Genomic DNA, 27,471 nt, shown 5'->3' with positions numbered 1-27,471 from the left:
TGGACGTTGTCGGTGGAGTTCTCGATGTGGTGTGGGATGTTCCCCACAAGAGGTGCAGGATGGTAGCAAGGTGTTTCGAGATGTTGTAAGTGGCTGAGTTTATGCTCCTGACAATAGGTCTGAGTGGGACCCCTTCCTTGTGGATCTTAGGAAGTCCATAAATGCAGGGTATGGCATCCCCTGGATAAAGTGATATGATATGTGAGGCGGTCAATGATTTTTGTCTCTTTCAAGGTCCTGAAGGCAAGCTATAACTTTCTTTTTGTAGTTGCTTGTGGGGTCTCGTTTTAAGGCTTCATAGGTATTGTTGTCACTGAGGAGAGTAGTGATCTTTGTGTGGTATGTTGAGGCGAACTGAAGAGGAGGAGCGGGACAGATGCTGCTAGGGTGAGCCAGACGTCTCTCGCGGAGTGCTTTAGTGCTGCGGGCAGGCAAGGTGTTCAAATAGGCACAACTTCTGTTTTTTTATTTCTATATGATGAACTCTGCATTATTCAGCGATAAGAACAAGTAATCTGGTGTCCTGTAATCATTATGATGCTATAATTTGAGATACAATAAAAGATACAGTAAAAAAATAAGTTTTTGTACAAAGTATCGGATCAGTATCGCCGATACCACCAATATTACTTGGTATCAGATCAGAAAGGGAATCAGTGGTATCGCACATCACTAGTCTGCAGACTGACAAGCTCCGCCCACTGATACGAGCTGGCTCCCTCCGCCCACAACAAAAACATGCTTCGCTTTCCTTCTGGTGCCAACAGCCGGTCTTCTGCAATACTGACATTACACCACTGCGCTGCGCTATTGTCACGTAACTCCCGCCAAACTCCAGTAGAAAATGCCATATTTAAGATTCCCCTCCCACGCTCAAAATCTAAACACGGTGTTGAGAGCAACTTAAAAATAGGACAATTAAAAAGGCTTTTATTGGTTTCCAGTAAAGAATACAATCTAAATCAAGTAATGTGTGTTCTGTTCACCCTAAACATGCAATGAAACTATAAAACATGACACATAAAAGCTGTTTATACAGTAAAGTTTGTGTGGAAGTTTCTTTCTATTCCTTTATGTTTACTTTATTTTACTCCAAACTCTGTTTGAAGATCTTTTAAAATCCGTACCTTATAACTGAGGACACACTCTCCACTTCAGTCTGTATAAAATGTCCAGCTCCACCAAATAAAAGCCATCAGTATTTTCTTATTTTTCTCAGGTTTACATAACGCTCAGATATTAAATGTTATAAATATCAAATGATAACTCTTCTGGTCTGCAGGTGTCACTCCATAAAACCCGCTTAGAGAAATGCAGACGCACAGAAACAAATGTTTGTAAGTCACAATCATGCAGTTTCTCACACTTCAGTCACCTGCTAATGAACACCTGCTCACAGGAAGTACACATAATAAATGAAACTTGTGCACACATGGATCCTCTGCTCTTTATTTCATGATGAAGTGAAGCGTGCGATACTTTATGTCTACATGGAGATACAACATGTGGGGATGGAAGCATGAAGCAGCAGCTTTAATCTGCAGCTTTGTACAGCATGCTGTGTGGGAGGTGCTGTGAGCATGTATACAGTATACACTGTGGTAGTTGGTCCCATATGAACGTACACAGAGTATTTACAGTACTGGAAGCTATCATACACACAGATGGTTATCAGGTTAAATCATCCACTCCTCCACCACGGGAGCACAGAACGTTCAAACTAACCAATGACAGAACTTCAGTCATGTGATCCATCATGCAGCAGGCTAAATGTGCTGAATATGTTCATCTAAATGGGTTTGTACAGGTGGAGAGCTTAATCTCGGAGCATTATGAGGACTACATGAGCTACAGTAAAAGACTTTAAAGGGAACCTCAGCGGCGGCACAGCGCCACATTCTCAGCATCAGCACTAGCCACGAGCTAAACGCCACGAGAACGGAGAACGTCCAGCAGTCCACAGCTTCAGTTGTTTCTGCAGGTGCTTCAGTAACAAGACCAGATCTAAATGTAAGGTTTACATCTCATACTAACTCTCACAGGCAGTATAACAGATGGACGCAACTGAAAACTGCTGCCAAAGCAGAAATGCCTTAAACCTGCACTCATTTTAAAGGCCACCAGGGGGCAACAGCTGTGGGTGCAACAAGACTTCCTGTCCTGTAGACGTCTGTCACCTCGGTAAATACTTCCCTAACGAGTTTGAGCTCCATCAATTGTTTCATGTCAAACCGAATAAAAATTTATGTTCATGTTATAATTTATTCATTTTTTTAAACTTTTGCTCAGAAATTGTTAGCCAATGAGTGAGCAGTATCAGTCCCGCCCCTTTTCTTAGGGCGGGACTGATACAGCGTGGGACATTGGTTTCAAAATGTCACACGCTGATCTAGAGGCTTCAGACATCAGCGGGCAACATCACTTCCGTCTGTTATACTGTCTGTGGTAACGATGGAGCTCAGCGCTATGCTAACATCTCCGTTGTTCTCAGAAACCATGACATCACCACTCAGACGCTGCGAGTCAGAGTTACAAACAGAAGTCACAGCATCAAAAATCATTTTACCCGTGAGGCTATCGCTCAGCTGGCAAACATCACGAGAGGAAACGCTCGATCGAGACGTTTGTGCGCCGCACAGAAATGCAGCGGGAGCTTCATAACTGTAAATTAAAATCGCAGGCAGCCTTTTTCTTGTTGGCTAGCTTTAAGCCAAAGTCCGTATACACAAACCAGTTTTATTCTACTGAAACACATCTGAGGTGCTTGTTGCTGGTTCATGTTGTCTGGAAACCTGTAATTACCACGTGTGGGCACAGGAGGCGCTGTTCAGCCAATGCTACGTCACACAGAGGTGGCGGTAACACCACAGAGACCGACGTGGTTTTCTGGACCGAAAAAAAACCTTCTTCTTCAAGCTGATAGAGCGTGTTTTCTGAAGGTTTGCTCTTTAATCGAGGCTGGAGAGAGTAAGTCTGAGCGAGTTAATGGCCTTTGTTCTCTGGAAATGATCACTAATTATTTATCTGTTGGTTAAAACCGGCTCCAGAAAGCTGCTTTCGCATTTGTTAATCAGGTTCAGTCAGTAAGTGTGAGAGATCTACATCTAGTCCTCCACTCGGTCAGGCTGCATGATATGACCCACACAATATACACACATCAGCATCTAAAAACAGTACAAACGGTATAAAACACAGACATAACAAAACAGATCATTTTGAAAGGCATCAATAAAAGTTAACAGTATGATCATATTTCAGCTGACTGCACTGATGCTGTAATATTGTTAGTTTGAAATGTGCTAAATGTGAATAACTTCCTGTAGTAAGTGCACATTTAAAGGAGAAGTGTCACATAAACACATATAAATGTAAAAGGTTACACGTGCATTTATAAAAAATCGAAACATTCGGAGAAACAGGAGCAAAGAGTCAGTTTGGTATAAAAAAACTGAAACACAAAGCAAAGTCAAATAAAAATAAAGACAAAGAAAGCAGAGTTCTGTTTCCTTCCTGTTTCTGTAAAACTCCAGAGCCCACGTTTACATGAACTCTGCGAGGAGCACACATCAAATGGAAATCAGCAGAACATACGTGCTCAGTGCTCAATGATGAGCTGCGCCCAAGGACCGATAGGTGTGACAAACCCACGTCTTTGATGGGCGGAGCTTATTTACTTGCTGTAACGATGTAGCAGTAGTGTTTGTTAGCATATATGTTCTTTGAGAAGCACAGAGATGTTTTAGTGTGTAAAACATGTGAGCACATTTGGTTTTTCTGGAACAGTCAAAAGGAAAGAGTGACGTGTAAACAGCCTACACACGGACCTCCACCCAGCTCGAAGCAGCTACACCTTTGGTCTGAAACTGAAAGGATGGAAGCGTTTACTTGGAGGTGGAACAGGAAATGAGACCTAACGTGTTGTGATGAGCAGGAACAAAGTCTGAGCTGTACAGTCTGATGGCTGCTGTCCTCTTCTTCTCCTCGTTTCATCTCCTGCTCATCATTTTACAAAGCAAACAGGTGTTCCTGCTGACGTCAGTGTTGTTACCTGAGAAGGTCGTACATGGCCGAGGTTTCGCAGGTCACGTTCGCAGGTCACGTGGTTTAATAAAGTCCACGGGACGCTGGCTCGTCTTTTCTCCAGCGCTGACTGCAGCAGACCTCTGAAGGCAGTCGAGACTCTTCGGTAAAACAAAGTGCGGATAAAAAAGAATAAAGGTTGTCCAACAGTAAGGTTGTCGATCTGTTGCACATTGAACCAAACAGACCGTCAACAGGAGGCATCGTGAGCAGCTGCATAGCTAGATTGACTGTTTCAAGCAGAAACGCCTCTTCAGATCACACCACTACTGCACAAAGACACGCCAACACCGACACGACGTCCTACATACGTCAATGTTACTGCTAAAATTGCACCAGGTATCCTTTATAAGGTCTGTCCCTAAATAAATTTCATTGTTAAAGTGCATAAAGATATGACTGCTGTTTTGATAACATCACCTCTGGTCATTCAGACTACCTGCACTACCAGCCCAGAGGTGCATGAACCTTTCTACCAAAACAGGGAAGTTCTTAAGTCTGTGCTGGGTTCAGGCCTCAGCCAGCATCGAGCTCTCAGAGGGGACGACCCCTGATCCACGTCAGACCCAAACAGTCACTGCTAGTCCTGTTCAACGTCCTGCAGCAGCAGCACAAACGCTTATAAGTGAAAGAAGATGATGCTGAGTGCATTCAGATCCCTCTGTGGGACAGGACACAGCAGGAAAACAAGCCTAAAGAACTCAAAGGGAATGTCTCACTCAGACCTACGACGAGCTCTCGGCCATGCCCTTCAGCAGCCGGCCACATCCTACTCACAACAGGAAACATGAGGGAAGACCTCCACCCACACTGGCAGTCACAGCTGGAGACACTTCAGTCCTACGACAGGGTCAGTGACACACCTGCAGAGATAAAGAGGCGACAGACTGTAGGTACACTCAGATTTTTGAGCCGGGAGTGAGTCTGTGGAGCTGGAAGCTTCTTTCATTTGGACACCAAATGAGATCTCTAGGCTCGCAGCTACAACTAGTCCTTCGAAGCCTGAAAGTATTCCGGAAAGGAATTCCTTCAATATCCAACGGAGATTCCTGTAGATCAAGCCCACCCCCTACAAACAGCTGACTACACCCACCAGCCACAGAAGAATCATTTGGCCTCATCACCAACACCACCACTGTTTGGTCGTCACAGGTAACCTGATCTAGGAAACGTGTCAGAGGTCAGCTGATCACAGGACAGGTCCTGTCCATGAACAAACACATACTAGAAATTTAAATTCTGTCATTTGATGAAAAGTTCCTGCTGAGGGACGGATTTTGCATCCAGCTCCGAGTCGGCTCTGCGGGGTTTGGTTCTGGTTTGGAGCTGCGGGGGCCACACAGGTATCAGCTACCGACTCGTTTATCCACAACAAAAGAAGAGGAAGACAAAGAGCAAGAAAATTAATGAGATCTTAAAGAAAAGCAAACTTCGGATCACTTTAGAAGCAGGTTATCCCGTCGGGCTCAGAGGTGGTGGTCGCCGTGGCGCCGCCTCCAACCAAAAAGACCGCAATGCTGGATTTGGACTGGTTTAATTTAGGCATGCCGACACTTCCTGCTCTACAAACACCGGATGAGAACTGGTTCTGGCTGCTACTGGCGTCAAACTCGAAGTCCGGGTCAAGAGCCGTATCTGTGGAAACCACCCAGGAGGCCGGACGCCATTTTTTCAGGGTGTATGGAGTCTTGACCCGACGCTTGATTTTCTCCCCTGAGGCGCTCAGACTGCCGTTATCCACCACCAAAGCATCATCTGAGGAGAAGAAAGTGTTACAGATGTGAGGAGTTTGCACTGTTTTTGCATCTTTGTGGAGCTGCAGAGGTCACCCATGCTGCAGATCCCTCACAGAAAACCTGGAGTTCAAGCCTTCGACTGATCTGACTGAGCCCTGACACGCTGATAATGACGGCTGTACTGTACTGAGTTTTAGAGACAGATCACTGTAATCAGTTTGTCTCTGATGACCTGGTTACGTCGTGGTACACGGTGTAATCAGCTACAGACTGTCCAGCTCGAGCCAGTTTTGAAAAACTGGAACCTGCAGCTTATAAGTTTGTTTAAAAGTTCAAGAACAAACATGACTCACCTGAGGAGGTGCAGGGAGAGGACAGGTCCAGGGAACAGGGCCGCTCAGGTCTCCTGGCTTTGGTCTGTCCCACCTGGGATCGCATCAGACCTGCTGTCTGTGGCTCTAAAGCTGAACTTTGGAGACCTGCAAGTTGTGGACCTGAAGCTTCTGCAGGAGCTGTGGTGTCTGAAACTTCAGATCCCAAAGCTTCGAGGGTTTGTTCCTCTGGAGACGAAGCTCCTGGAGTTCCTGGTGATGAAGGTTTCTGAAGGAGGATTAATGCTTCTGTTGGGGCGTCGGGTCCTGGTGAGGCCTGGCTTACTGAAGCTTTTGTTAAGTCAGAATCTTTGCAGCCTCGGGGCAAAGCAGCGGTGACACAACGCACTGGGTGACCTTTTGAGTTTTGGGCACATCTGGGGGTCGACGTGGTTTCAGAGTCTTCCTGGAAACACAGACCTGTATCCACACCTTCGCTTTGACTGTGGGTGGTGGGAGGGGCCTGCAGTGAGAGGGCTTTGCTGGATGAAAGGAGACCAGAAGGAGCAGAAAGTTGAACCTTCTGCTCCAGGTCAGAAGTTGGGGGAGGGTCAGCTGATGAAGCCAGGGCTAGCCGGTTGTTGTTGTTGTTGGAGTTCGAGCCTCGGCCCGATAAGATGCTTCCAGCACGGCTGTGACGATGATGAGCAGGAGGAGGGGCTTCGCTCTCAGCAGGAAGCTGCTCTCTGCTCAGCAGAGGTTCATGTTCATCAGGACTGAAGTTGAGGAGATTCAAACGGCTGTCTTCTCCTCCCCTCACCCCTCCATCCATGGTCCCCTCCTCGTCCTCCGTCTGCGGCCCCGCCGGATTGGTTCGACCTCCGCCTATCACACTGTTCGTCACCAGGGTGGGGACGCCTGCGCTGTGACTGCTGCCGGCCGTTGTGATAGGCTGGACCTCTCTTCCAGCTGCAGCACTGCTTCTCACGTTTGTGCTGTTAGTAACCGTGGTTACCAGGTGTGGTTCTGCAGCCATAGCAACCATCACTGTGTTCATCTTGGCAACACCTGTTTCCACCTGGAACATGAAGCATTTTGGATTAGTGACACAGTTGGCCCGCCTGATACAGCTTCAGCTCAGCTGGTGAAACACCGAGTCGAGTCACGGCGAAGCTGTCTGAGGATCAGCTGGAGAACCCGGTCACATCTAAGCCCTACCTGTCGGTGGTTGGACTTGAACTTCCCCAGCTTCAGCCGTGACGAGGTGAAGCCGCTCTCCTTGACTTTGGGCAGCAGATGGAGACTGGTGGGCCTCTGAGGCAGATTCTGCTGTTTGGGGAGTGGGTGGATGGAGGAAGGAGGGCTATCTACACCTCTAACAGCCCGCAGGCCACTATGAGAGGTGGATGGTGAGCTGTTCACCTGGAACAAAAGCAACAAGCATGAGCGTCTGATACGTTCATTCATCGGCAGCCACGCGCTGTACAGGCCCTCAGCTGTGTGTACCTGATGGTGCAGCACGTCGGTGGGTTGTGATTCGGAGCCAAACTGCTTCTGTGAGTGCTCCATCAGGTTTTCATCAGAACTCTCCCTCAGGTTCTTATCGACCTGCAGACACAGATGTTGGCAGATGTTAGTGTGTCGGGATGGAGGCCACTGAAACTGAAGAAAGACTTCAAGGTTAAAACCTCTCTGGGGTCGAGCTTTGTGGCCTCCAGGTCTTCTTCTGTGAGATGCAGGCAGACTGGGACACTGGGCACGGCGCCACCTGGAGGACGGCGGGAGCAGAAACATGTGAGGTCACAGCTGTGCTCGCTGCTTTAATGAGGTGTTTGGGTTCATGTCGGGGGCGTGGCTGTTTGTTACCTGTGTGCTGATTTTCAGAGATGGTGCAGAGTAAGGTGGGCGGGGTCAGGATGGTGGTGGTGGACACGCTGCTGTCTGTGGACAGCCGAGCCTGACGGACAGACGGACACATAGCGATGAGACGCGTCCACGGTAACGGTTCGTTCAGGTGTGCTTTAATGGCGGCCGAGCTCCTACCTGCGCCTGCTGCCGTTCGTAGTTGATGGAGTTCCTGTTCTTCTCGCCGCCTTCTGCCCCATTCACAGTCGTCTTGATGAATGATGCCTGGTGGTCATCTCCCTGGAGATTTCTGACCACGCCCACATGAAGATCCTCAATGAAGGGGGAGGCGGAGCCACCGTGAGGAGGCCACCGGCCATGAGACAGATTCCTGAGTGACAGACAGGAAGGCATGAAATCCAGACTTCCTGTCTCTCAGTTTTACACTGTGCATTTACTGTGACACAGTACCACAGGTATCGTGTGTACTCGTGGTACTGTGTGTACTCGTGGTACTGTGTGTACCTGTGGTTGTGTGCTGCAGTGTGTGTACTCAGCAGTGTGAGTTCATAGAGCCTCTCCTCTGCACACTGAGCGGTGAGCCGAGCCTCAGCGTCCTGATCCCAGCAGTCCTCCATCGTGTCCTTCAGCGAGCGCAGTAACTAAAGTACACAGAGTGAGAGACACGCTGGGATTACTCTACATCCAAAATACTTTTGGGAATTACCCTTTGAACCTTTGTCTAACTTCAAAGGTTCAGGCTGTGGAGCAATCTGACCACATCAAACTGAAAGACGGACCAGGCTGTTCTCCTTCCAGGCCTCGGGGAACCTGGGTCTGTGTTTCTCTCTGACCACCAGGCTCTGCATGTCCTCGAAGCTCGGATGATTCCCGAGCTCGGCCTGGAACGCCAGCTGGTACTCTGGCACCGCTTCCCCTGAGCGAGCAGTGAACACAAACACGCTGTCAGCTGAGGTGGTGCTACTTTACTGTGTGTAAGCAGACGGTGTGCAGGTGAGCGCGCTGCGTACCTGGGAACAGGTCGGAGCACCTCCTGAAGCTCTCCCAGTACAGCAGACCCAGAGCGTAGATGTCCACCTGCTTCAGCGCCGACTCGCAGTCTCTGAGGTTTAGAGCTCCGCCCAGAACCTCCGGAGACATGTAGCGCACTGTCCCCACCTGCACACAAACACACCATCCATCAGCTCCGCCCTCTGCTCATTCCTCACCTGCACATCAGATCAGAGCGAACGTTTATGAACTTTGACCTCAGATATGGCCATGGTGTCGTCGTCTCCGGGGCGACAGGGCCGGGGTCCCGTCAGTCTCATGGACAGGCCGAAGTCGGCGAGGACGCAGGACAGATCGGCCCGGACCAGGACGTTCCTGCTGGTCAGGTCTCTGTGGGCGACGGCCGGTTTGTGCTGGTCTGAGACAGTCGGGTACACGTGTTTGTTGTTGTTTACAATCGACCAGGTAAACAAACATATCAGCAGGAAAGAAAAGCACAAACAGGAAGAAACAAAGACAGCAACGTGCAGACGTTTCACAGCAACGCAGCCGGACGATGACGGCATTCACGTCATGAAGCTGCCGATGAAGCCAAGAAGGCGTTCTGTTTCCTCCGACACACGTTCAGCGATGGAAACATGAAAGAATGACAAACTGAGCCTTTTAATGTTTTTACTGTTAAAGAGAAAAATAATTTCATCAGAAACATCATCCTTTCTTTTCATGTGACAACGACATATATTACGTTCATAAACAGCTGGCCGTTATCCACCAGAGCCTCTGCTGTCAGAGAAATAATCCTCCAACCTCAAAATCAGCACCATTCATCCCAATATTTAGATATTTATTATTCCAGTATTCCATTTATGTCATTTGTTCTCTAAACAAACAAACTAAAGCAGCAGACTGGGTCTGTTCCAGCCAGCAGGGGGAGACACAGCACCTGTTTCCAGATGCTCCTCACACGGACCAATCCGCTGCTGAAAATAGACCCTGAGAGCGGCACCGTTTCTTCCTGTCTGTGTGATCGAAGCCTGCGATGAAGAAACAAGGATGACCCTGCACGAGCGACACGAGGTCGTCTTACCTCCTCGGTGCAGCTCAGTGTGCAGGAAGGCGAGGCCTCTGGTCACGCCGTGAGTCATCCTGCAGCAGGTCAGCCAGTCCACAGTGTGGAGAGACAGGTAGTGAGACAGGCAGCCCTGCAACACACACACACACACACACACACACACACACACACACACACACACACACACACACACACACACACACAGTTTGACCCTTAAATGCAGCTTTGTCTGATCTTTTTGACACTACAGGGCCAAAAGCATTTGCTGCCTTCGCACACATGACCAGAAGTTCATGAAGTCATTACTAGTTAACGTTAAACGCTGGCTCGTTGGCTGATTTGAGGCCTTAGTTTTCACCGGAGCTACAGTATCCAGAGTCGTACGTAGTGAGGAGGTAAAGTTATTAACACGATAATCGACCTCTGTTGGAGCAGCGTTCAGATAGCTGCTCTGTGTTGGTACCGTTTATTTTTAATATCCATTTCTTACTTATTTATTTGTTGATCTTGGCAGTTCCATATATTCACTCTGTAACTGGATACGATGAAAGTTAAAGTGGCGACTTCATGGTTGATGTTCAGCCTTAAGATGAACCGTGTGTGTGTGTGTGTGTGTGTGTGTGTGTGTGTGTGTGTGTGTGTGTGTGTGTGTGTGTGTGTGTGTGTGTGTGTGTGTGTGTGTGTGTGTAAGCGCAGACACTTAAACAAGTAATTACTGTCTGAGGGCTGCAGAGGAATGCAGAAACCCACCAGACCAGACATCACTGCATCTGTGTGTGTCTGTTTGTGTGTGAGATACAGACTGATAACAAGAGTCTGAACATGTTTTCACATGTTGGGAAACTTTCTGAGCCCTGATGATGTCAGAAAGGTGCAGATTGTAAAAATGATGTGAGGTCATCTGAAGCGTGTTTCAGGTTCAAGAGACGAAACAGTAAAGTCTGCTCGCCTGGAAGGGAAGAAATCAATCTGAAGACTGACGGAGGTTTGGAAGCTGATCTGTGTGTGTGTGTGTGTGTGTGTGTGTGTGTGTGTGTGTGTGTGTGTGTGTGTGTGTGTGTGTGTGTGAGAGCAGAGGCTCCAGACAGGAAGAGGGTGTGAAGGCGCCGTCTTCCAGCACAATAACAGACTAATGGAGAGCAGAGGTGAAGGCTGACAGCTGCACTGTGAGACTGTGTGAAGGCGCTGCTGGCGCCCCCACAGGCTGCAGACCCCATTACACCACAGGGTGACAGTAGACAAGCTGAATGTGTGAGGTTTGCCCCGAGGGGGCGCTAGAGGCATGAACGTGGCGGGTCAGGAGAGCTCAGACAGCAGGCGCAGTCAGACGTGGTCCAAACACACCTGAGGCTCAGCCAGGTCATCTGACCAATGGCTGAGCCTCAGCAGTCAGACTCACTCTGAGTGGGCTCGGCCTGTCATGCCTGCTTTGGGCCAGATCTGCTCCCCTGACCACCACCGGAGGACTGGGCTCTCTCAGTCCTCCGGTGGGTCCACGGGGACCCGCCGTGACCGAGCTTCAGACCTGCTGTGATGAACTCACGTGTGGGTAGTACTCCATGATGATCAGAAACTCAGGGCGTCCGTCTGCCGTCGTCCTCTCGTTCGCGGTCAGGAAGCGGGCGATGTTGTCGTGCTGCTGCAGCAGCGGCACGCAGTAGATGGAGCGCTCGTTGACGTAGTTCTGTCGGTTAGCTGAGCCGAAGAGTTTGGCAGCCACGCAGCGCTCGTTAAGAGAACCGCGAAACACTGCGCCGTAACGGCCTCGACCAATCAGCTGCCAGGACAGAGGATAGAAACAGGAAAGTGAGCTGTGGCGTTCCTCAGGGATCAATCTGAGGTTGAACCTCTAACCTTTGTATCATTATGATTGGTCTGTTTTTAATGGCCCCGCCTCTTCCCTTAAAGGAACAGTGCAACAAAGGGGTCAGAGGTTACAGGTAGGGCTGCTCGATTATGGCAAAAATGATAATCACGATTATTTTCACTGAAATTGAGATCTCGATTATTTGACGATATTTATTTAACCCTTTAAGACCTACTATAGAACCAAGTCCGCCAGAGCTTATATTATTTTTTTACATGCTGTAGTGTCATTGGGAGCATTTCAAGTTGCTATACATCAATACAACTGTTATAGCCCATATTTTAATAATATGTATGCATTAAGTCCATAGTAACTACATTAATTGCAAAAAAGTGCAATAAACTACAAAAAAATTGAAAATCGTTTTTGGTTTTTTTACATATATTTCTACTTGGAGAAATTTAAGAGGTTTATCCCTCAAAACTTTAAATACAATAAAGTTGCAAAAAATAGTTTACAACAGGAAATTTATTTTGAGTGTCTTCATAGTTTTATTTTGGAGATACAGCAATTTTTATATACTGCAGGAAAAACAAAAAAACAATCCTATGATGCAAATTTGCAAAGAAAACAGCAGGTGCATCAAAATAAACTATTTCCAGCAGTGCAATTCGAGTTCTAAACATCCCAGCAACTATTCAGAAAAGTATAGAGTCAAACATGACTTATAAAAACACCAGTATAGGCTTTTAAGGCCTACAAGTAAAAAACTGCATTTTCCGCAAAAATGACATCACTTCCGGTTTCGGGCAGGAAATGACGTACATGTGATGGTTCGCGTTGACGTCTTGTTCAATGTGGGAAGTGTTACGAACAGCTGATCGGATCTGCAAAGCCTGTTTCTGGAGTATTATGTTTTTGTTCCTGCAAGCGCTTTTTATGCAATTTTTGCAAAACTTCATGTGGAAGGAAACCGTGACCGAGGACAAGCTGATGGCATAAGATGTAAGTACAACTCCTCTGGTTTCATATGCAAAACAAATTATTGTGCTAGCTTACACGGTTCCGGTTCTACAGGGATTTAAAAATAGTTACGCAAAACGGAGCGTGCTGCTCTGACCGGCTTTAAAGGGTTAACAATTACAATGTGTTGAATAATGACTTTGAAAAATAATAATAAATAGTGCAAATACTGATAACAGTGCAAATGTTTGCAATATAAGAAACAAATGAAAAATGTAAACATCTATGTTTAGTGAACTTTGCAGTGTTGCTCTGTGGTGCAGCTACGACACCGTAGCAAAGTTTACACACTGTGTCTACTTGATCCACGTCTGACCGAACCCATAATGTTTCCACTAGGGCTGCCACGATTAGTCGACTAGTCACGATTACGTCGACTATCAAAATCGTCGACGACTGATTTAATAGTCGACGCGTCGTTTGAAGCTTTGTAAGATCCTGAAAGACGCAGGAATAATAGCAGGATTTAAGAGTGTAATAACGGACTGAAACAGAAGATGGCAGCACTGCATGTACAAGGATGCCAGCTGCCGTTAAACCCCGAAGAAGAAGAAGAAGCTGTGTCCCAGAATTCATAGCGCAGCCCAGCCCAGTTTCCAACAATGGCGGCAGCTAGTTAGTTTTAATATTACTCTTATTATTCTTTCTGGGTCACAAAATAAACGTTTAACATATTTTCAGGCGAGAATGTAGCTGTGTAAACCTCAAATATCTGCTCAGTTTATCAGGACACCACATATTTTCAAAAGCGCTCCGACGTTTTCGGAGACGTCTGTTACCCACTAGCTCGATAGCTAGCCGGGGGCTAGGCTAACTAGAGCCGTGAGAACACCGGACTCCCGGCAAATTGTTTTCAAACCCACCGCCGTCTTTCGCTACTCAGGTTAAACATGATATATAAGTCACTTAAATAACTTAAAAATGTTATTGTTTGGCTTTTTTTTAGTATTTTATTTGTTCCTGAGTAAATCGGTTTGTCTGAGATTAAAGTTTTTACACAGCTGAATAAACGTCAAGCAGACAGCTGATTATCAGAAGTGTGAGATGCTGGAGAATCTACTCCGGTGTCCTGTTATAGTTTAGATAGCAAGGAGTTTATTAAACTTCACCGAAACAATCTGCAAATTTCATTAAATTTAATAAACTATCATCTTGTTCCACACCACTGAAGTTTTTTTTACCTCTTTTCAACCAACGGCAGTCACTCTCCTCTCCATATAACTTCTGCTGAGCTTTCCGAGCTTCCCTCGGGTCCTCTTATTGTTGTGACGAGTGTTCGAAATGCAGAGAGGTGCGTTCGATTTGCCACACGGAGCAGCGCGAGAGTAAAGCACGAGGGAGGGGCTAATAATCGGCTCAGTCATTTTTAATGATCGTTGAAAGCCCAGATCGTAATCGAGATTAAAATTTGATTAATTGAGCAGCCCTAGTTACAGGATGGTCAGTTTGTGATGGCGTTGTCTTGCTGCTGTTGTTCACCGACTGACCAGTATTATCCAAATAAACCTGTGCAGCTGCTGCAGGGTGTGTGTGTGTGTGTGTGTGTGTGTGTGTACCTCCAGCAGTTTCAGGTTGTCGAGGTCGATGGAGGACTCTGCGTTCGCCGCCTCCATCACATCCACAGCAGACAGACTGTGTTTCTGCTTCCCTGCACAAACACACACAGCTGATCACATGACCTCAGTCTGGCGAGGACCAACATGGCTGCCGGACAGCAGCCAGGTCAGAAGTGAGTTAACATTGATTTTTATGTATTTGTTATAATTAGTGTCAAAATCAAAGCACAGATGTCACTGCAGCTCATATCACACGACTAATTTCACGTGTAATGTCGGAGGTCGTCAGATGGGCGAGTTTCCTTTGATTACAAAAACCACAGTTGTGAGCCAGCGCCACCTCCCGAGGACTTCAGACCTCCACACACTAAAACAAATCAGCTGATCGCTCAGAAGGCACTTCCTGTTTACAGCGACTGTTTAAAAAGAGCACAGGATGTTCAGGCTATTGTGCTCTAAAGATTACTCCGAGACGACAAACCTCCGCCCAGCTGGAAAATTCCCTCCACATGTCGTAAGAACTTAAGTTCGGACCTCTCAGAGTGTCTGACCCTCACTGTGTGAGGTTTGCTGAGAAACGTCGTGTCACATGGTCTCTTCCTTCAGTGTGTTTCAGGTCAGATCCAGCTGTGAGCCTGTGAGCAGCTCCGCTAACGTTTTCATGCAGATCCATCGATCCTGCTTTAATCTGAAAAACTCATCACATGACTTCCTCATTTGTTTCTTCACAAAACACTAAACTGTGTGCATGTGTGTGTGTAGGTGTGTATATACGTGTGTGTGTGTGTAGATGTGTATATACGTGTGTGTGTGTAGATGTGTATATACGTGTGTGTGTGTAGGTGTGTATATACGTGTGTGTGTGTAGGTGTGTATATACGTGTGTGTGTGTAGATGTGTATATACGTGTGTGTGTGTAGATGTGTATATACGTGTGTGTGTGTAGGTGTGTATATACGTGTGTGTGTGTGTAGATGTGTATATACGTGTGTGTGTGTGTAGATGTGTATATACGTGTGTGTGTGTAGGTGTGTATATACGTGTGTGTGTGTGTAGATGTGTATATACGTGTGTGTGTGTAGATGTGTATATACGTGTGTGTGTGTAGATGTGTATATACGTGTGTGTGTGTGTAGATGTGTATATACGTGTGTGTGTGCGTACGTACGTTTTATTATGCGGTATCCCAGGAACAGCGCCACAATGAGGATGGCTGCTATGGCGATGGTTACCAGGGCGATGAGCACCGTCACCTCTGGCTTCAGCCGGTGATCTGAGGGGTTATGATGTCATCATCACATCAGTGCGACACACATGTTTGTACTTCTGTCTTTGTGAGGACCTGCGCTACTCTGTGTAACCTGCGCTCTGAGGTCAGTTTGACAAAGAGGGACCGGTCTGCAGGTCAGACTGAGGGGCTCATACAGATCAGACCTCAGACCAGCTGTCAGTGACGCTCGTCCACCGCACCAGCAACCAAGAGGACAGAAAGCTGTGGCTCATTAAACCATTAAGTGTGTTACTGTAGGGTCTACCTTACCATAAAACACACCTTGAGGCGTCACTCAAGTTCAACTTTCACTCAGACCGTCTAAACTTGGATCCAGTGTTTGGGAACTGCAGACATTTTCACCAGAGATGGCACCAGACCACTTTTTATGTCCGATACCGATATCATACATTTGGATATCTGACATAGACATCCAGAGTTTAAAGCAGTGCAAATAAATGCAAACACGTTTTCATGACACTCGTCTTCATCAGGATCAAAGCTGGGACAGAAAATCGAGACCCGCCCCTGCACAGCTACCAGCTGTCAGCTACACAGAAAGGATCCTGGTGTTATTTGTCTCTCAGAAACAGTTCAGAACTTCATCTGCATGTTTCCTCTCACCACATATCCAAACCATCATGACCAGCAGCTGTATGCATACATGAACCCTCTTGATTTTTCCAGGAAGGATCCAGAATTTCAGTGCACCTCCCGAAAATCTCCCGGAGCCATTCTCCTGAATTTCTCCCAATTTTCCACCCGGAAAACAAAATTGAAAAACCATATCCCAGAATTCATAGCGCGGCCCAGCCAATTCCAGTTTCCAACAATGGCGGCAGCTACTTAGTTTTAATATTACAGTTATTAATCTTTCTGGGTTGAAAAATCAGACTTTTAACATATTTTCAGGCAAGAATGTGTAAATTATCTGAGCCGGCAAGAACAGCGAACTCCCGGCACATCGCTTTCAACCCCCCCGCGGTCTTTGGCTACTTATCGAAGTCACTCAGATAACTGTTTGTCTTTTTTCAGTGTTGAATTTGTTCCTGAGTAAATCAGTGGATGGATGGATCGGGTTACATTTTTAATTTCTCCCGATATCCAGTAATTTAGGTCGGGACCGATACTGTATATGGGATCGGTCCATCTCTAAGTTTTACATACAGCTGCTGTTCCTCGACACGTCCTGGTGAACGAAGCAGAGAGAGGAAAGTGTTTTCTAAAACAGAACGGCGTGTGCTCTGTCTCACAGGGCGTTTGGTGCTAATGATGATGCTAATGATGGCTAACAGGAAGTTAGCCTCCAACAAACAGCAGCGTCATAGTGAAATAGAATAAATAGAAGCTTTATCTTTTGTCTCTTCTTGCTGCTGCTCAGTGGAGGCGTTGCTAACGGTTACACTGCTGGGTCACATGATGAGTTATTATGGAGCGGGGACCACTGATTGGTGTCAGTGCTTCTCACCTGTCTGTTCCGCCTGGCCGTCCGTCCTCATTGGTTTCAGAGCGGGTGTGTCGGCGGTGGGCGGGGCCTCTGTGTAGTTGGCATTGCAGAGGTCGTGGCTGCAGCAGCAGAAGCGATAGCTGCCTTTCTGCGTGGAGGACGGCTTCTCTGTTACCAGGATACAGCGGTCGGCTTGACACTCGTGCAGGTGAGTCCAACAGCCTGAAAGCAAACCGAGGCCAAACTGTAACCAGATACAGTAGAAGAACGCAACAGAGGTCAAAGGTCAGGGAGTAACAAACCCCGATGAGCTCACCTTGGGTCAGCAGGTGCATTTCTCCATCTGCTTTTTTTTCCCACAATCCATAGCAGCGGGAGCCGTGGCTGCAGCGGATCGTGCCGTTTTCCAGCACCACTCCTGGCTGCTCATTGGCAGGAAGAGGCTCCACCCCCTGGGGGTTACTGGTGAAAGCACACAGTCTGTCCTCAGCATCACTGGACTGCAGACCTGAAAACACAGAGACTCACCTGTCAGCTAACAGACTGTATATTAAAGAGGGTCAAACCCTGCTCTCTGTCTGAGCTCAGTGACCTTTGACCCGTTTCAGGTCTGACTGAACAAAACAGGAAGTTTAGTTTGGAACTGATGGTCAGAGTCACAGAGGAACAGGAAGTGTTCTTGTCCCCGCACTGTGTGACGCGTCCACAGCTAGACTGACCTCTGACCTCAGCCTTCACAGAGATCGAGCTGTGAGGCCGTGAAGCTGCAGCGAAGCCTCACATAAACACTTCTGACAGTTACTGTCCTCCATCATTGTCGCCTCAGAGCGAGCGGCGAGCAGTGACGGAGGTCAGAAACGATCTTTGTTCTTGTTTGTCTCGGGTTGTTTGTGGTTGGAGGTTGGGCTCGGTGACATCATTACACGGATCTCTGTGATTGGCGTCCACGTCAGCCTGAAGGAAAACTCTGACAGCAACAAATTAACATGCAGTGTGGCGCTCCGAGAGCGCAGCGGGAACGTCGGAGCGGCGTTCTCGCCTCGGGCCGCTCAGCCGCCTTTACAACAAAAACCATTAATGTGATGTCCCAGCAGCTCGTCTACACGCATCCCATCAGCCCACGCGCAGCTTCAGACGCCGCAGCAACCGAGGAACGCTGGAAGGAAGCGAGAATCTGAAAACCAGCAAAGTTTGATATTTAAACTGTGATGTTTGCTCGCTCGTGCTGTCAAAGCTACAGCTGAAGAAGCCCGAGGCTCAACAAGAACACGGGCGAGAAAAATCTCGTCCATAAACACCGAGGTCAGCCCCCGCTGTCCGCCTCATCGTCGTCAGGTCATCAGTCGGGGGTCGCGCAGGGTGACGGCGGTCTCGGGGATCGAGTCATCACTGAGACACGAAGCACGTCGCTTTGTTTTTAATATCAGTCTGATTAATGATTAGGACCTGGTGTAATGTGAGAGTGCAGCAGCCGCAGGCATCATCATCATCTGGGCTGGACTCTGAATCACGGACACTTTACTAACCCCAGAGGGAAACTGAGTCGTCATAGCAACAAACATGACAGACCACAAAGCCCTCGTATGAAGTGCAGAGACAGACGACATCAGAGGACATCAGAGGACAGCAGCACTCACACTGATGTCTCTGCTACAGGTATCATCACTGTTTGCTACAGGAGGTGTGACAGCAGCAGCGGGGACGCCGTCCTGTGCCGCTCGCCGTGACATCAGAGAACTGCTGGAGGTACGGCAGAGTTCCTGCTGATGTCACAACGCTCGCCGGGCCACTCCACCTGACGGGCCTCCACAGTGAGGCTGAGCAAAGCCTGGTCACACAAACACACCTGTGTACCTGAAACCTGAGCTTCTGGCTCTTTCTGATTGGACGCAGGTGTTTCCAGGGTGATGGATTAACGCGCTCACACAGCTGGACTGTTGTCATTTCCAGATGTTGTGTGTCTGTATTTTTACATCAAACTTAAGCCCAGAAATAAAACTTTTAACTGTTTCTTTTGTCATGCTTCATAAGACAGCTCGTGTCTCGGGTTGCCGTGGCAACAGCAGCGGCTGCTCAGCCCACGCGTCTTTTGAACAACGACAACAGAGAATCGCCTGGATGCACATCTGGATGTTTCTGTGTTCAAGAACAAAGTCAAACGTTTGCACACAGCGAGAGCAGGATCTGAGTGTGTGTGTGTGTGCGTGCGTGTGTGTGTGTGTTATTTTGGTTTACATGTGAATGAGGAGCTGCATTCCTGTGCGGAGTCTGCCGGCTCCACCCGGGCGGAGTGGAGCCGGCACAGCGCTGTGTTTAGTCTGCACCGAACACACTCACAGCCGGAGGAAGGTGTGTGTGTGTGAGTCTGTGTGTGTGTGTAGCCTTATCAACCACATTGCAGCACAAACACAGAGCACGCTCAGACTGCCTGACGACAGCGTGTGTGTCCCAGTCGGGACCAGAGGGTGTGTGTGTGTGTGTGTCTGTGTGTGTGTGTGTGTGTGTGTGTGTATATGTGTATATGTGTGTGTGTGTGTGTGTGTGTGTGTGTGTGTGTGTGTGTGTGTGTGTGTATATGTGTGTGTGTGTGTGTGTGTGTGTGTGTGTGTGTGTGTGTGTGTGTGTGTGTGTGTGTGTGTGTGTGTGTGTGTGTGTGTATATGTGTGTGTGTGTCTGTGTGTGTGTGTGTGTGTGTGTGTATATGTGTGTGTGTGTGTGTGTGTGTGTGTGTGTGTGTATATGTGTGTGTGTGTGTGTGTGTGTGTGTGTCTGTGTGTATATGTGTGTGTGTGTGTGTGTGTGTATATGTGTGTGTGTGTGTGTGTGTGTGTGTGTGTGTGTGTCTGTGTGTGTGTCTGTGTGTGTGTGTATATGTGTGTGTGTGTGTGTGTGTGTGTATATGTGTGTGTGTGTGTGTGTGTGTGTGTGTGTGTGTGTGTGTGTGTGTGTGTGTGTGTGTGTATATGTGTGTGTGTGTGTGTGTGTGTGTATATGTGTGTGTGTGTGTGTGTGTGTGTGTGTGTGTGTGTATATGTGTGTGTGTGTGTGTGTGTGTGTGTGTGTGTGTGTGTGTGTGTATATGTGTGTGTGTCTGTGGATGAACAGTCATGAAGTGAGAATGCAGGAATGTGAACACACAACAGGGCGGCTTCAAGGCCACACACACTGCTTTCCTGCATCACTGAGCCTGTGTGGATGCTTCCTGCCCGGCGGGGCGACAACAGCTCGCCATCAGCTGTTGAAGGCCGACAGTGAACTCTGTGTGGAGCATCACAGTCACTCTTCATGGACGTAAATCTGCTCCGTGTCACTCACGCCGTCCTTCACTCACGTCTTCGGTCTCGGTCCACAAACTGAGAAACATGCACGCTTTCACAGTTCAGCTGAACTTTGACCCTTTGGTCATAAAATGAGGTCAGTAAATAATTGTACCTGATCTGAGATCAGTGAGGAACCCTGTGCTATCACAGATCACTGAGTAGGTCAGACACACCGTTCATGTGTGTGTTACAGAGAACAACGTACCCAGGCTCCACCCGCTGCTCCTCCACCCTCACACTCAGTCCTCTCCTGTCCTTATACACATGACTCCACCCAATCCACTCCACCTGTGGTTGGACTAAGCTTATAGACCTGACCTGTCAGGGAGGGGCTCTGCTCCAACCTGACACTGCAGTAAAACCAAGGAGATGGTTACTGACTACAGGAGGGGCGGAGTCTCCATCAAGATTGTCTTCAAACACACCACCTCTGGTTAAAGAGCCATCAGAGGCCACACCCCCCGAGAGCTGCACAGGAATCACACCCACACAGTCGGGCACGCTCGCTGCTCAACGGCACACGGGCAGCCTGCTCAGCAGCCTCCACCCTCTCGGAGGACATCTGGACAGCAGATGTGTGACATCATCACTGTGTGTTTGTAGCATCATCAGCTTCAGCTCAGTCCCGCCCTAAATGTTCATCACGAATCCTTATTTACTCTCACTGACTTTTATCAAATGTTTTTGTCTCACTGACAATAACCATTATTATTGTTATTGTCATTATTATCATATCCAGCTGCTCATGGCGTTATGTTTGTGCCGCTATTCTGAGCGCACGTAAAAAAATTTGCAGGTGCAAGTGTTGCATTCTGAGGAGAAATTTATTTTGAGCGAAGAAAAGCTGAATTTGAGTGAACAAAATTCAAACTGTATTTCAGTGTTTGCTATTATCCACACGCGCACACACACACACACACACACACACACACACAACACCAGCCCCTCTCGCTCAGGTTTTGTATTTGCGCTCGCAATGTGTCGCTCGCGCTCTCAACATTTCTGCCCGTGCGCGTTCAACTCTTTCTCTACACCGTTATATTTGTGCCACAAAACCAGCCAATCACAGACTTGGTTGCAGAAAAAAATCTGATTGTCTGTTTTGGTCTCCAATCAGCTCGAAATGACGAAATGCAATATCCCAGAATGCATTTGGTCCATTTGGGAGATGCCTGTTACCCACCAGCTGACCGCATAGCTGGACTGGACTGATGATTTACAACACATCCGTGTTGAGAGGAAAAGCAAAGCGATTAGTCCCGGACTTCAGCTACAATGAAAAAGACACAAAGCTGAAGTTATTCTGTCTTTGCTTCCTCTTCTCCTCTCTCTCCCTCCCTCCCTCTCCTGTTTCTACTTCAATCATGAAACTGATCAATGATCAGCTGATCATCTCTCTTGTTTGTTTATCGCCCACTTTGCGCCAGAAAGAGGAAACCAGCGGATGTCGCGCTAAACAACAGCAGCACGTTTAAGCTTGATCAGCTGTTGTTAGAATTTATTTAATATTACTTTCTAGTATCAGCTGATGTTTGCTGGAGCCACAGCTGTAAAGCTGCTGGTCATGATGTCGGTTTGGAAACATAAAGGTGATACAAATCATACATACCGTAATTGTCGGGCTATAAGCCGCTACTTTTTGCACAAGCTTTGAACCCTGCGGCTTTTAGTCAGGTGCGGCTTTTCTATGGATTATCCATGATTTTGTGATGATTTGTTCCGCTGTTGTACGGCACTACGTTGCCTGGCGGAAGGGCATGTGATCAGACACACAAGGGGTTCAAGAGTGGTATGTTGGTCACATGTCCGTCCGCATGGGAACATAGTGCCGTACAAGTAGCGCGAAAAGCAAACTTCAAAGTAGCGCTACGCGTTCAGCGGGAGGCGTGGATGACGAGCGACGATAAACTTGCGAAAAGCAAGTTATGCCCAACTCCACCGGTGGATTCTGACAGCGTGGAAAAGTGCGAAAACATCCACGATCACCAACGGATTTCGAAGGGCTGGACTGCTGCATGATGGAGAGGAGGACACCGCCACGGCCCTTCTGAGGGTGTTCGACTCTGACTCTGACAACGAGGATTTCTTTGGTTTTGTAAGTGACAACGAAGGAGAGAAGCTGAGAGTGGATGACGAAGCCATCCTGAGCCTGTTTGTATCCGACATTGGAGGAGAGGACTTTGGTGGTTTTAGTGCAGGAAGAAGAGAAAGATGGTGAATGACTGACTTTTCTTCTTGTTAAAGCCGTGTCGCTGCACCTGAGCCTAAAAGGTAGGCCGAATCTATTTTTCTGGTGTGCTGCAGGTTATTGTTATGTACTACATTTGTTACTCATTTATGAAGCACAGTACATGTTTCGTACTTGTAATTACCGCTACTTGTACATATACCTAAAAGGTTATGCAAATATGTACCCATAACTTGTTTTTCAAAATATTAATAAAAGGGGTGTGTCTCCAAACAGCCATCTCTTTCCTGACAATTCCCTTTGTGCATATTCTCTTACATATGATAAGTCAACATTGAAACACCTGCGGCTTTTAGTCAGGTGCGGCTAATGTATGTACAAAACAGGATTTTCCCCTGATTTTAGCTTGTGCGGCTAATATTCAGGTGGGCTTTGTAGTCCGGGAAATACGGTAGTTACCAACAAGACAGTGTACGTCACTGTCACAACAGCGTTTGCTTTAGTTCAAAGGCTTTATGGTTTTTCCTGTAACACCTGGTGGTGTAGTCGGTGATCTTTTTGTCAGTTCAGCCTTTTGTTTAACCCGAGTGACCACCCGGTCAGCTGGTGGGTAACAGGTATCTCCGAGAACTTCAGAGCATTTATGCAAATATGTGATGTCTTGATGAATCGAGCAGATATTTGAAGTTTACACAGAAACATTCTCGCATGAAAATATCTTTAAAGTTTATTTTGTGACCCAGAAAGAGTAACATTTCAAACTCCGCCACTGCCTCGTTTGAGTTTTGGACGAAATGCATTCTGGGATATTGCATTTCGTCATTTCGAGCTGATTGGAGACCAAAACAGACAATCAGATTGGCTGTGATTGGCTGGCTTTGTGGCACAAATATAACGGTGTAGAGAAAGAGTTGAGCGCGCACGGGCAGAAATGTTGAGAGCGCGAGCGACACATTGCGAGCGAGCGCAAATACACAAACTGAGCGCGAGGGGCTGTTCTGTGTGTGAGGATAACAGCAAACACTGAAACACAGTTTTTGCACGCAGGAATGATTTTTGTTCTCTCAAATTCAGCTTTTCTTCGCTCAAAATTAATTTCTCCTAAAATGCAACACTTGCACCTGCAAATTTTTTTACGTGCGCTCAGAATAGCGGCACAAAAATAACGCCATATCTGCTGACCCCTCCCTGCTGACATCATCAAGCACAGCTAAGGTCGTCCACCGTCATCAGGCAGCTACAGGAAGTGAGGTGATGATGTCACAGCGTTTAAAATCTCACTTCCTCTGCTGTCCTGATTGGCTGAAACGTCAGAATGATGTAATGCTGACAGAGAAGTTCAGAAACAGGAGACCCACAGCTGCCCCCCCCCCTCCCCCCCAGCCTAAACGATGATGTGTATGATACTGACCGGTGACAGCAGGCAGCAGCAGCACACACAGGCACACCTTCAGCGCCGGGGACGCCATGTTGGATCCACCTCACAGGGCGACGGGCATCACTGATCCTGGGCTCGCTGCACCCCTCCCCCGCTGAAACACAGACAGGAGCTCGGTTTGTTCTCGGCAGACGAGACGCACACTCATCCATCACACACTCCACCTCTCTCCTCCAGCTCGCTCCGACAGCAGCACCATCCTGCAGCTCTGACAGCTGATTGGTTGTGAGAGTTGCACAGAGACATGCTGACCCCCCCCCCCCCCCCCCCCCGAGCCAGTGTGCAGCTCGTCCTTTTACAGTTGAAGATTAAGGAGGAGCTGCCAGAGGAGCACACAGAAACATCCTTTACACAGCTCCGTCAGTGTTATCCACCCAGGGTGGAGCTGCAGCTGTGGCACCGCTCATACACGCTGAACACGGTTACTGGTTTCCTGTTCCTGCATCGATAGTTTCTGTTGTTAGTCCTACATTGTACCTCAGTGTATTTATTGCAGTACTGCAACGAAATACTGTAATATCATCACTGCTGCTGTTACACAGTGACAATGATTTCCATCAACTAAATAACACGTGTGTAACGTCTCTGCTGTGCACTGTTTCTGTCGTGATATCACACACACAGACACACACACACACACACACACATGCACACACAGACACACAGACACACACACACACATGCACACACAGACACACATACACACGCACACACAGACACACACACTCACATACACGCACACACAGACACACATACACACACATGCACACACAGACACACATACACATACACACACACGCACACACAGACACACACACTCACACACACGCACACACAGACACACACACTCACACACACACAGACACACACACAGACACACACACTCACACACAGACACACACACTCACACACAGACACACACACTCACACACACGCACACACACAGACACACACACTCACACACACGCACACACACTCACACACAGACACACACACAGACACACACACTCACTCACACACACACACACAGACACACACACAGACACACACACGCACACACAGACACACACACTCACACACAGACACACACACTCACACACAGACACACAGACACTCACACACAGACACACACACTCACACACACACACACAGACACACACACGCACACACAGACACACATACACACACATGCACACACAGACACACACACACAGACACACACACTCACACACACGCACACACAGACACACACACTCACACACACACAGACACACACACAGACACACACACTCACACACACGCACACACAGACACACACACTCACACACAGACACACACACAGACACACACACTCACACACATGCACACACAGACACACAGACACACACACTCACACACACTCACACACAGACACACACACTCACACACACGCACACACAGACACACACACTCACACACAGACACACACACTCACACACACGCACACACAGACACACACACTCACACACACGCACACACAGACACACACACACACACACAGACACACACACAGACACACACACTCACACACACGCACACACAGACACACACACTCACATACAGACACACACACTCACACACACGCACATACAGACACACACACTCACACACACTCACACACAGACACACACACTCACACACAGACACACACACTCACACACACTCACACACAGACACACACACTCACACACACTCACACACAGACACACACACTCACATACAGACACACACACTCACACACACGCACATACAGACACACACACTCACACACACTCACACACAGACACACACACTCACACACACGCACACACAGACACACACACAGACACACACACAGACACACACACTCACACACACGCACACACAGACACACACACTCACACACACTCACACACAGACACACACACACGCACACACACACAGACACAGACACACACACACACGCACACACACAGACACACACACACGCACACACACAGACACACACACAGACACACACACACACACACACACACAGACACGCACACACACACACACACACACAGACACACACACACACACACACACACACCTCCAGGACATCATCACAGTCTCTGGTGTCCGTGTTCACTTAAACAGTCCGTTAATATCTTTTTATTGTTCTGTAAAACAACTTTATTCATAATTTCACATGTACACTCATCTGCCTCTTCATTAGGTACACCAGCTCATTAACACAAATATCTAATCAGCCAATCACAGAGCAGCAGACATGTCCTGCTGAGGTCAGAGGTCAAACGCTTTCAGACTGACAGTTTGGAGTAAACATGGCAGCACGGCTCCACCAGGCTGCTGCTGTGACACTGTGGGGTTAAACTGGTTCACCTCACGGTCACAGATCTCAGGTGGTGGAGTGGGAGATGTTGTGACATCATCTGGGAGCAACAGCTGTGTGATGATGTCACAACATTTCCAACAGCTTCCTGAATCTGAGCCACAGAATTAGAGCAGCTCTGAAGGAGAAAGGCTCCGCCCTACAGCGAGCCAGGTGTACCTAATGAAGTGGCACATGAGTGTGTGCAGCAGCTTTATCATTCATACAAAAACCTGCAGGAGATGTTCCACAGTGCACACACACACATCTGTAACATCTGCATCAGCTCACAGTAAACCACACACACACGCAATCACACACTGAGCTGTGTGTGTGCGTGTGTGGCAGGTCATGACAGGTGCGTTATACACGCATCATGAAGGTCACACACACGGCATATATACCATCACGTCATACAGAGGTCACGTGGCCGCCGCTGTACATCACCTGTATGTTTGTCCGCAGGTACGTTTAACGGCGCTTTTACAGCTGAGACTGGAGGGGAGTGGCGCGCGCACACACACGCTCTCTCTCTCTTACGGACACGCACACACACACACACACACATACACGCACATACACAGCGGTCGGTCAGATAAAACGGTTCTTACCGGTGACGGAGGCTGACTCGGCTCTGCGGGAGGAGACGAGGCCGTCTGTCTGTGTTCGGTCCCGGCTCGGCTCTGTTCGGCTCGGTCCGGTTCGGACTGTGATCTCGGGTGTCTGTCCGGGTGCAGCCGCAGGTTTGTGCCGCAGAAGGCGAAAATCCGCAGAGACGAAGCTGCGCTCAGTTTTCCTGCGGCCTCAACCAGACTGTCAAACTAAAACACACACCCGAAACATCCGGTCACAGCCTTCAAAATAAAAGCACCGACATCTCCCAGTACAAACCAGGTGGTCTGACATTAACACTAACGTAAATTCAACAGATATAATCATCAGATTCAAACTCTGCTTCATGCTTATACTTATATG

General features: G+C 48.0%; 1 protein-coding gene across 1 annotated transcript; it reads right to left on the bottom strand.

Annotated features, from left to right (window-relative positions):
• Positions 1 to 1,427: 1,427 nt before the first annotated feature.
• LOC113007501 (bone morphogenetic protein receptor type-2-like) lies at positions 1,428 to 27,433 on the bottom strand. The gene is made up of 19 exons (XM_026144128.1): positions 27,108 to 27,433; positions 24,078 to 24,198; positions 17,475 to 17,666; positions 17,180 to 17,380; positions 15,610 to 15,714; positions 14,442 to 14,533; positions 11,599 to 11,832; positions 10,071 to 10,185; positions 9,241 to 9,401; positions 9,004 to 9,151; positions 8,773 to 8,909; positions 8,498 to 8,634; positions 8,171 to 8,363; positions 7,994 to 8,084; positions 7,816 to 7,895; positions 7,634 to 7,735; positions 7,346 to 7,549; positions 6,170 to 7,205; positions 1,428 to 5,835 (listed from the first exon to the last, which is right to left on the bottom strand). The coding sequence occupies exons 2-19, from the start codon at positions 24,133 to 24,135 to the stop codon at positions 5,522 to 5,524; spliced, it is 3,600 nt and encodes a 1,199-aa protein (XP_025999913.1). The 5' UTR covers positions 24,136 to 24,198; positions 27,108 to 27,433; the 3' UTR covers positions 1,428 to 5,521.
• Positions 27,434 to 27,471: the final 38 nt, after the last annotated feature.

The sequence above is a fragment of the Astatotilapia calliptera genome, chromosome 16 (assembly GCF_900246225.1).
Source record: "Astatotilapia calliptera chromosome 16, fAstCal1.2, whole genome shotgun sequence".
Taxonomy (NCBI): Eukaryota; Metazoa; Chordata; class Actinopteri; order Cichliformes; family Cichlidae; genus Astatotilapia; species Astatotilapia calliptera.
This window is presented reverse-complemented; position numbering and strand designations above follow the sequence as displayed.

What these genes read in the sequence shown, in the direction of transcription:
- LOC113007501 (XM_026144128.1), bottom strand. Translation starts at nt 24,135, where the DNA reads ATGGCGTCCCCGGCGCTGAAGGTGTGCCTGTGTGTGCTGCTGCTGCCT. An exon ending in ACAACCTGAAACTGCTGGAG is followed by an intron (nt 11,833 to 14,441) that starts GTACACACACAC and finishes CTGTCCTGGCAG; the next exon opens with CTGATTGGTCGAGGCCGTTA. An exon ending in TCAAGTCCAACCACCGACAG is followed by an intron (nt 7,206 to 7,345) that starts GTAGGGCTTAGA and finishes TTCATGTTCCAG; the next exon opens with GTGGAAACAGGTGTTGCCAA.